General features: G+C 46.6%; 1 protein-coding gene across 1 annotated transcript; it reads right to left on the bottom strand.

Annotated features, from left to right (window-relative positions):
* Positions 1-433: 433 nt before the first annotated feature.
* LOC149365147 (uncharacterized) lies at positions 434-9,343 on the bottom strand. Its single transcript, XM_089570246.1, has 4 exons — positions 8,638-9,343; positions 6,963-7,042; positions 4,593-4,727; positions 434-598 (listed from the first exon to the last, which is right to left on the bottom strand). The coding sequence occupies exons 2-4, from the start codon at positions 7,021-7,023 to the stop codon at positions 489-491; spliced, it is 306 nt and encodes a 101-aa protein (XP_089426372.1). The 5' UTR covers positions 7,024-7,042; positions 8,638-9,343; the 3' UTR covers positions 434-488.
* Between the last annotated feature and the right edge of the window lie 1,616 nt (positions 9,344-10,959).

Raw genomic sequence — 10,959 nt, 5'->3', positions numbered from 1 at the left:
AGCCGTTGCCACGAAGCGTCTAAAGAACGCTCAAGGAAAGACTTGTCCTCAGCATAATTTTAATGTTTTCAACCACCAAGCCGAAAGATTATTTATTGCCGGATGTCCCCAGCCCCTCCTCACTTCAGTCTTAGAGGGCTTCTCAAACAGATGCGCACTGCGGAACACAGCAGTGACCCTTTACATTCGCAAGTTGTCGCACGAGCTGCCCTTATTACGCATGTGTGAATGATTACTTTGCCTCGGAAACCGCACATTTAGTAGTTGTGAGCCGTTCACAATAAACGCTGTTCCAAGTTCAGCGCTTGTCCACGTCTCTTCTTCGCCCGTCGTCCTGTTTTTCGCGGTGTGGTCGTTTTTCGTAAAACATGCACCGATACATCGCGTTAATCCACTTCAAGGGCTCACTGAGTAAACACATGCCACCAGAGAATTCTTTGCAGAAGCTGGTTTTCGTTTATTAGATCCACGAGCCTCTGCGAAGAATGTCAACCCAGGCGCTTGCTGTAGCAGTACCTGCCGGGAGCGCATCGCGGGCAGCGGTCGTACGGGCGCGTCTTGTAGTAGCAGGCCGATCGACATCTGCGGCAGGTGGGCCCTGCGGCAATGGAAATAGGGTCATGCGTGCAGGGAGCAACTATGGCATACAGAGGTTTCCTCTAAACGGGAACAACTTTTACACAAAGTTGGGTAGCCTTTCTCAAAAGTACAAAGCCCAAGAAGACGTTTGCTTCTAAACCACGTAGCGGGGCTCTTGATTGCAGCATCCGTGGAAATCCCAACTTTCGGAGAGGCAGTTTGCCACCTTCAAGACATGCAGAAGACAGGCGATTCATAACAGCTGTTGCGGATCAGGTAGCATGGTCGGGCCGGAGAGGGAATGAGGGAGGTCGGAGACGAGGATGCGGGAAAGACAAGGAGAAAAACTTTATACAATTAAATTACATTATATACAAACAGTCTCACCATCGGATGTCTCATCATCGAGAGAAAAGGAATGAGTCTCGACAAGGAGCTTGATGACGAGAGGCTCGATGGTGAGACGCTCGAGAGGGGTGAGACGCATGGTGAGACGCTTTGTTTGTACATAATGTAATTTAATTGTATAAAGTTTTTCTCTTTGTCTTTCCCGCATCCTCGTCTCCGACCTTTCTCATTCCCTCTCCGGCCCGACCATGCTACCTGATTCGCAACACAACCCACACACAGCACTTTAGCTTGTATTTCGGCAATGAATAATAGAGACCTTTGGTATCTACTGGACTAGCACAAGTGTTGTCGCAAGACCGGGTTCGGACAATGTCGGGTTCCTTCAGAATTCTTTACAATAAATGGGTCGTCAATCCGCAAAAGGTTCTGCTTCTGTTGTAAGTACATAGTATTAGCTTTTTTCTATTTGCCAGTCTCAGATATGACTACCCAGAACGTTTGTTCAGGTTTGTGCGTTTCAGCGCTGAAAAACAAGTCGTTTTTTTTTTTTTTAAGTTGGCAATTTTTTGTCCTGCCTGCTAAGATTTAACTTGCTGCATATCTTCTTTGCTTCAGCTTTTACTTTCGAAATAGCTCTTTCTTTATGACAGTCGGACATTCCCAACAATTCTGGACAAAAGCAGCTTTGAGCGAGAAAAATTTTATGAGCGCAGTTTTATGAGCGCAAGATTTCACTATAACACTCAATATATCCGCAGATCTCCCGTCGACAGGCTTGCATTTTATTTGCTATTAACGTTCTTGCTATCGTCAAAAGCGTTCCCCATTGGTTTCCCATGGCAGACTTCCCTGCTTGTTGCGAGAGACGGAAACGTTAGAAAGGAAAGATTTTTTTTCTACCTATCGGAGGAATGGACCATTACCTTCAATATTTCTGCACCAGTACTTTACAGTTTTCCAATATTCGAAATTTTGGTCCAAGAGTGTTGGATATGGATACACGGCTTCGTCAGCTTTGGAAATGCCTAGGTCAAGAACGAAAACAATAAATCCACCTTCTTTTTTTCCCAGAAAGCGCAAACAAGCCCTGTTCCTTCCTGAAGGTCTCGACAAGCTTTAGTGGTAACTTTGAACAGCCTGGATTTGAGCAGCACAGTACATGGACTTCTCAAATGCGGCGGTCGTATTCCAATTGCGTTGTACGCTGTGATACCTGGCGTACCATTGAAAGTAGTTGTGGCGCTCTCGGATTCGGCTTGGGCCCCAAAGAGAGAACCGGTGCCACGTCTTTTGGTAGATCCAGGTTCCAGCGTGTGCACAGGGTTCCCGGCTGTCTTCGGCTGCTTTGCAAGGTCAGCCCATAGTTGTGTGAGATGCTGAGCCCAGATGGATTCGGTGCTTTGAGCCGTGATCAGCTGGTATCCACGAAGTGTTCGCGAGGCGGCCTGGTTTTCACCGTTCGAGAGAAGTTCGGCCTCGAGGTACTGTCAGTATAGTCGAGCTTGTCTGCACGACTCCTAGGCAGTTGTCTGGCATGCGCATGTCGCGCACGCGTAATCTCGTTCTGCGTTCGCAACAAGCTGCTCCCTGAAGACGTCAGGCGAACGTTTGGAGGGTTCGTTCTGCGAGCTGGTCACAGCACGAGGGCGGGAAAACTCGCCAAGTCAGAAATTAAATTTGCGGTAGAATTGAATTTGCACCACCTTTCTAACTTCAATTTAAGCATCAATTTCACCAACAATGCCTGCTTGGACGAGAGCCTGAACTGGGGGCGTTTCCAGAAACCACTTTACGCCTAACATCAGCTCGTGATGTGCAGCCGCAACCGGACTGGAAAGTAATGGCTGCCGCCCCTTAAGGGTGGCTGAAAAATCTCTGGACAATTCTTCCGTATACCAAGAGCCTTGTGGGCCCGTAGCAGCCTCCGCGGCTATACCACGCGAGCGCCTTCTTGAGTAGCGATTCTGTGGTCGCGCCTTGTTAGCAGCGCGCCTTGCTGGGCTTGCTGGAGCACAGGTGAATAAGAAACTGTAGCGCTGTAGAAGATGAAAAACGCATTAACAGAGACGAACAGCACGACTGCCAACTTCCGAAAGGTTATATGTTTCTTGGGTGGAATATTTATATGAAGGAATATGACTACATGCTATCACATCTGCGAACACAATCAACGTCTCAGAAACACGAGCTCTTTGTCAAGCAGTAATATGGATGTAGTGCAAGCATGAGTGTGTCCTGATCTGTGTATCGTTTCAAATTCAGTTATTTTTCTTGTTATCCTATATTTGCTTCTTTCCTTTAAAAGAGGGGGAAAAAACCCTAAGCTTGGTTCAACATGGTTGATCATGTAAAACGAGCGGAAGAGCGGAACATAGCTAAGCATGGTTATGCCAATCCATCTGTGACATCAGGCGATACGGCATTATGTGACGTCACTGCGAGATATGCGCATTCCAAATTTTAAGGTCAGATACAAAGGTCAAAGGCCTTGTGACCACTGGTCTTGTTATAACTAGTCATATACTTGCCTAGGCATACCATGGTCATGCATGGCGATACATAGTCATACATTGCTAAACTTAGCTATGCTTGGCCGTCCCTGGCTGTTCAAGTTCAGACCGTGCGTACCCAGGCGAAACTCGGAGAAACCTAAACTCTCAAGGGATCCTCGGTGGATCGTTGGAATGCGTTATCAACTAAAGTGTGTTAAATCCGAGGTTGACATGTCACTTAAGCTCCTTATATACAAGGTGGTACACTTAGGTTCGTTGTATCCGAGTTCAACATACTAAGTTCCTTACATCCGAGGTGCAGACATGAAAGTCCGCTATATCCGAGGTGGCATAGTTAGGTTCGTTATATCCGAGGTAACGCATGACCACTCCAGTCAGCCTCGCCAAACCTGTAAGTCTGTAGAAAGTACGAGGTTCCTGGCGACGGCAGAGAACAAAATTGAAAAGGGAGTGATTGAGGCTTATTACATCCCGAAATTGGCCTCCATCTAAATTCGGCTCCCGCATCCGGGATGTCGCCTATTGGAGGATTCTCAGTTAATTTCGACAACCTACTTTAAGGTGCTCTGACATCGCACAGAGCACGGGCGTTTTTACATTTAGCCTCCAACCGAATGCGACTGCCTCGACCGAAATTCGTGGCAACTTCCGCCGAAGACGCCGGGTGCTGCAGGTGAGAGCACATAAGCGAGCTTTGAGAAACCTGACGTCGTTTTTTGGGACACTTTGGGGAGGCAAGAAATGCTTCGGTGTCGCTCTGGTTGTAAGTTTTCAATAGTTCATGATTCAGCAACTGCAAACGTATTATAAAACGGGTCAATAAAAAGGGCCAACAATGGGTAGTACAACTGTCGATGAATATATCGGATGACAGAAAATTTCCAAGTTCCGCTGATGCTGTGATATTACTTGGGTTGAGTACCGCGAAAAGTAAAAGAGACGCTGCAGCAATAACACGTTCGCAAATAACAGTGCTTACCTACCATCACTGAATGTCAGCAAAACATTTCGGGGATGTGCCCTCTGACGTCCTGAAAACTGTTGAGCGATGCTGACATTGCACGATGTTTATTTTTGCTCACCCAGAAATCAGCGCATTAGAAATGATGGCTCTGCGCGCATCACACGATGTGAACGCGGAGTACTCACGGCAAACGCAAATGCCGCATCCGCTAGGGTACTCCAGGCCCATCTCGCATGGACTCCGGCAGGGCAGGGAAGGCAGGCAAACTGACACTTCCTCCAGGCTGAACTTGGCTTTGACTTTGTGCGTAGGAACACGTGCTGCTCGCCGGGAATGCATGAGGGCAAGACGTGAAAATTAGCGCAAATGATTCCGCGCTTATAGTGCATACCCACATGTTCGCGAAAAGAAAGACAACAGCGACAGGGAAAGAAACCGCCGCTTCTGCGTATAGGAAGAACACAAATGTATTTTCTCGTCCGTATACGCTTTGCCAGGTGACATGTATTTGTCCGGTCTTAAAAGGGACACTGAACACAGTTTCCTGCATCGTAAATTTTTTAAATATATAGTTCAACATGGCTAAGCCACTTTCAGCGCGTGTTCCGACGTATTTTAATTAAAAAAGCGTTTTCAAGAATGATATTTGTATTTCCCACCCTCTCGAAGCAGCCGGTGACGTCATAACCGAGGTCAATTTACATAGGTCGTGAAGGAGGAGCAAGAATATACGGTTTGCAGCCAAGCGCCAGCGACATCAGTAAGGCTGCGGAACTGAATCGCTAAGTGGGGACAAACACTAATAAGAGACAAATAATTGGTTGCATGCTTTTGATTTATAGCCATTGAACACACGATTGTAATTACCGCTTTTAAAAGTGTTTTAGTTGTGTACATGTGGTTTGAAAGTACGTCGCCTTTTTGTAAAAATAAAAAAAATGGGGGGCACATAGGCTTCGCCTTTAGGGGTATGACGCTGCAGTGATTTCAATTTCCCACACGGGTACTTCCTCTTTCATTATGCGAAAGACCATGAGACGTATATACAAAGTCCCTCCTTAACCAAGCCATATGAACGTGGCGTAGCGGTAGCATGTCTGACTCGTAACCCGAGGGTTTCCGACGCCATCTATGGGAGCCTCTTGTAACAGCCACCTTTTCGTCAAGGAGATTTTTCTGTTACGCCGACGGCAACGACGACAGAGGCTTTTCTGCGACAAGGGGCCTTTACGATTTCGCGTAAAATATTTACGTTCGCATTCCCTCACAGCAGCGGCTCTTCTGCCATACACCCTGTCTATTCGGCGCCTTTGCATCCCACTAGCTGCCGGCGTATCTCGTCATTTCGTGACTTCGTTGCCTGCGGTTGCTCGCCTTTTAACAGTTCCAGTCGTACGGTTTTGTAGCTGCTGCCTTCGGAAAGACAGTATGTGGTTCGAGACGAACGGCGCACATCACGTAAAGAACGTAGGAAAGTGTCAAACTGAGAACTGCTCTGCTGGCATCATCACATTCCAACGGTACGGTGTTATAGTCGCTTTAGTACTGCGATACGCCGTTGTCACTGAGTGCGTACACCAGCCAGAAAGGCGTCTTATAACGCCTGTGTGGGAGATATTTGACTTCCAGGATATCGCATCTCCCAATTTCCTGGCATCCACAGTGGGATCCGAGGAGCAAAAAACGAACTGCTAAAGAAAAGTGCCGCTGCCACTGTTCACTGCTTCTTGAAGCGGGAGATGTGTGCCAATAGGATGAAATTATTCGTAGAAATGTTGTGAAAAGAGTATACAGTGACGCCAAGTGGCGTGAGTAGAAAACCTAACGGTAGTCCACTATCCTGTTAGAGGTCGCACTGTTTCATGTAATTCCCGCCTTGGGACGCTAAAGTCGTCAGTCGTGTACTCTATTTCTGCGTTTTGGAAGAAGTATGCATCCCTTTCCGGAGCAAGCATTAAAAGTCAAATGGCGATCCAGAGAGTGCGCTGTACTGTGTACAATGGTAAATAAAACCCTTTCTTGTACCGTTAAATAAAAGCATTGCAGGAATATACTCACTGTAATTGACTTTGCCAGCTCTGATTGCAAGTGAGACTTCTGTACTGCCTATTACTACCAATCGAGAAAAGCGTCTGGGTTAGACAGCCTTAGTTCAGGACATCCGCACAAAGACCATTGCATGTCTATCATTATTCAGATACTTTTACTTGATAATTCTTGTTCGGATGTCCAAAATGAAGTTTGAATCAAACTGGTCACTTTCTGAACACCCAAAAAATGCTTCTTTGTTCAGGCGGCAAAACGTTGGAAAGCCGTGCGCATTGAACCACTTTTAAGAACTCCCACCCGTCTAATGCAATCGTGACGCTGTTAAATGTAATTACAGATAAAAGCACGAAGCACGAAGCAATAAGTCAAATGTCCGATTTCCGTTTATGATTGAATCTTTTCGCATGACATTTGTCAATGAAGCGACGTATTTCCTTACTTATGCGTAACGTTTTTGCGCGTGAGTACCTTGTACGTGACAACGGGCAAATGCTCAAAAAACACACCGGAAATTGAGCTCGAAAACAGCGCTATCACCACGAGGGCCCAACGTGCGCCGATCCACATTTTCTTCAGTTTTCAAGCTCTGAAATGAAAAAATAAAGCGTGTCGTGTTAGATATATTAAGATAAAATTGCAAATATTGTGCGCTACTTTAGGACAAGTTCTCAAGCTGCGAATGACCCAGAGAATTCATGGCACGTGCAATTCCATAAACCACCGAAGGCGCTAAACGTTAAGCCAATTGTCTGCTTTTCTTCTTTCAGTGCTGGAGTTTGTCGCGACAGAAAGTTACCCACCTTCCTCACAGCAATACCACCTCAGAACGTCTTCTTTTACCCCCTTTCCCAGGTGTTGGTAGTTTTCTCGCTGCCAGAGCCAAGCCCTATTGACAGTTATCTCACTACGTCTACGTCTACCAGTGTAGTTATTGTGTACGACCGCCAAATGCCCGTCTTGCCTGTTAAGTTTATCTATTTGGGGTGAAATGTGCTTCACTGACAAGCCATATTAGATGCTTTCAGCACACCGGAGACGAGTCCTGCGCACGCGCAGTGACATGGGTGGGGTAAGCCGGCGGCCGGCAAACCGGTGTACTCTTACAAAAATGCTTCTTAAGACAGTGTTGGACTTCTCATGAGCAGACTCAACATGCCATGTTGAGTTTGTGTCAGGACTAGGATGGCCTCTTGTTGGTTAATTATTGAGGCCGAGTTGAAAGTCTACGGAAAAGTGGCCACTGTGCTAGAGTTGAGCATCCTCAACAGAATTTGCTTTCTTGCTTTCATTGCTTTCTAGTTGAGTTCATGTTCAAATTACTGGGGTGATTCACACATCATTCTGAATCTCGGTTGTGGTACAAAAAAAATTCCCAGGAATACATTAGTATTGCGTCAGATAGCCTACCGATGCAATTTTCGGCAGTATATTCACATTTATTGCTACCATTTCTCGATAACTTGACGCTGACATCCCATCCGTGTATGCTGCACACATACGCACAAACACGCAAGTGTTATCATCAATACATACATACACTCTCTCCTATACAACCATCAAGTAAAGAACATGCAACAGTATTGCGCATGAGGCTACAACATCATCTCACTAAGAGTTCATCACTTTTCCATTTTAAGCGCAATCTCAGCTTCACCCTTATATACTTCTACACACGGGTGTCCGGATCTGCGCACGTAGTGGTCTCCCGATGAGTAAAGTTATGTCAATTTTAGCTACTACTATTTATTTATTTTATGTGAAGTAAAAGCGATAAAGTTCACGTGCAACGTTCTGTTAGTTGAAGACCTTGATTCCTTCATAAACAACAGAAATAAACCACTAATTAAGCGCCCTTTTTTAAGAGCGCACATACGAATCCTCCGAAGTAGGTATGCCTAAAGGAGCATATTGCTCCACTAGCACTTATATTTCTATGCAAGAAAATGACTTTGAGCGGTTTACGAGAGTCTTAACAGGTGTTGCATGCGTTCTTAATATGTATAATGTGATACGGTACTGTTTACATAACGCGTGTCGAACTGATATCATTTGGTTAGGCTTAGAAACGGCTGCCATGAGACTCGATTCAACGTAAATTCAACAGAAATTACTCAACAAATAATGTGTTGACTACGTTCCACAAAAATTTCGTTTAGCAGATGTTGAGTAGGCTCGACATACATTGGGTTCATGTTGGCTTCCAGTTGATTCAACAAGAGCTCAACAAGACGTCAACTGAAGCTCAAAAGTCATTTTTGTAGGGGCTCCGCTAGTACGTCTCCGGCTTGCTAAAAACGTCTATGACCACTGAACCACTCACTTACACTTCTCCTTGCGACACGTGCGGAACTCGAGGTATGCAAAAATCGAATGACGTCTCTTGCGCGAAATCCCCCGTCCAGAATATGTCGCTGCCGACTGCTGCACACGTTGCTGGTCCTCAGCTGCTGCAGTTCATCAATTGGGAATGACGTCATGGTTGTACATAAATGTTCCCGTTGTCACTCAGCTCACCAGCTCCGAGTAATTCCCTACCGGTGTGTCGATAGCGCGTTCTACACCGACACTCACTGAATGAGAACAGTTCTCCCTCCTTTTAACAGAACGCATCGTGAATAGGCCTCTGCCGACCGCGTCGACACATCCAGCCTGGCGTGACACGGTCTGGCGCATTGCTAGCGTCTTTAAATATCGCATTCTATGAGGAAAAAAAAAAATTTGAAGGACGCTTCCAACTGTCGTCTGTACGTTCTTCTTTCGCAAGAAGTAATGACGACCTCGCTCACACGAGTAATGACCTGGGCCACCTAAATAGAGCTCAATCGTTATGCCGGCGAGTTTATGAGGCGACACCTGTACCGTCAATGCGGAGCTGTTCATGCTTAAAAAAAAAAAAACTTTCGCGGCGATGGCGCGCGACGCACGCGTTTCCTGCGTGGCATTTGCTGCTGGTTTTCTCGATGTTTGCCGACCCAAAGCACAGCCAGCCGTAAGCCACTTTCCAATGTTTATTTCTGAGAAAAATCGGCGGATGTTTTTTGGCTCTTCATTCGTTTTGGGAAATCGATGTTTTTCGGCAAGTTACGCGACCCAAACGCTAAGAAAAGCAATTATCGACGAAAAAATTCTCAAACTTTGCAAAAGGGGTGAGAGGAGCAAGGGCACCAACTTTTTTACCTCACTGAAGGCTGTGCACGCTATGCACAGTTGGTTGCAGGGACAGGCTTGTTGACCTTGTTGACTTGATTGCTTTAGCAAGGCTAGCGTTGATAGCAAGCAACATCGAAAGCGCCCATCAATCTTTAGTGCTTGTGAAATTAGCACAGGCTTGGCAGAATACGAACGATTCGCTCCCATGTATTTCCAACGCAACGGAGCGACGACGACAGCGCGTGCCTTTTACGGCGGGAAATTTTAACGGCCGCTGAATCTTCTTCGAGCTGCATTCGTCACGCAGTACGAGTGCGTAGATCTGTCCGTGCAGTGCGCGGATTAATCCGGTAACTCAGTTTTTCTCAAGGGTCAACAATTTGGACATCGATTTTCACATTTTGACATTTGCCGCACGCAACACGGGCGATTTCTTAAATCGTCGCCTGAATGCATCGGACTCGGGACTGCGCCTTCGCCTTCTGCCTACATTACCGCTATATACGCGAAGCAATATTACTGTACCGTCTGTAGTTTGGTGTTGCTTTTATAAAGCAATACTCATTCCGAATTGGCCTTTAATCGAACATCTGCCGTGCGTGTGCCCTGTTTTAATACGATAGTGTTGAAGCTCCCGTTACCCAGAAAATCCGGCGTCGGCATTGTCGGCGTTGTGAGCGAAAAATAGGATGGCCACCCGCCGGAGAAGCAACGTAGGTGGGCCACTGAGGTCACGTGAGATTGTGGCGTCATCCCAATCTGCCCACCGGACTGTAAGCAAACTGAGCACGGCGGCAGGTGCCTGTTAAATTAATGACTGATCGCGAGAGGTTGCACGGAAAGAGTAACTTGGGTAGCACAAGCCCCACGGGTGGCAGCCCCTGCCATCACAGGGCAGTGGCGCATCCCTTAACTGCTGCAACATTGCGGAAGTAGTGGTGTGAGGACTGCCAGCGATATATAAATGTAAAGCTGAGAATGACGAATTCCGCATATATGGGCATCAACACTATCGCGTCGTATCCTTAAAGCGAAGCTAAGTGTTCTCTCCAATGTTTTTATCGTCTAAAGATATACGCTGTGTTGTGCTCTGGACCGCCTCGATACACGCCCTCTGACGACGGGTAAGATACTCGGAATGTGGCCAAAGCAAAGAACGGTCTACAAACCCTATAGGGCGCATGCGACAGATTGCGATGCGTCCCTCACCCGTTCCCTCTTCACCTTGTACATCCCCTCATCCCTATTCCTCCCGTACAGGGTAGAAAACCAGAACACCCTTCTGGTTAACTACGTGTCTTCCCTCTTTCTCTTTCTCTCTTTGTCTAAACTGCAAGTCATAGCGGGAGTTCC

Source organism: Amblyomma mixtum, chromosome 2 (assembly GCF_055824585.1).
Source record: "Amblyomma mixtum isolate Tamu chromosome 2, ASM5582458v1, whole genome shotgun sequence".
Lineage (NCBI taxonomy): Eukaryota > Metazoa > Arthropoda > Arachnida > Ixodida > Ixodidae > Amblyomma > Amblyomma mixtum.
Note: the sequence above shows the minus strand (reverse complement) of the source record. Positions and strands in the feature narration are given on the sequence as shown.

What these genes read in the sequence shown, in the direction of transcription:
- LOC149365147 (XM_089570246.1), bottom strand. Translation starts at nt 7,023, where the DNA reads ATGTGGATCGGCGCACGTTGGGCCCTCGTGGTGATAGCGCTGTTTTCG. An exon ending in GTTTTCGAGCTCAATTTCCG is followed by an intron (nt 4,728 to 6,962) that starts GTGTGTTTTTTG and finishes CCCGGCGAGCAG; the next exon opens with CACGTGTTCCTACGCACAAA. An exon ending in ATGCGGCATTTGCGTTTGCC is followed by an intron (nt 599 to 4,592) that starts GTGAGTACTCCG and finishes CCATTGCCGCAG; the next exon opens with GGCCCACCTGCCGCAGATGT.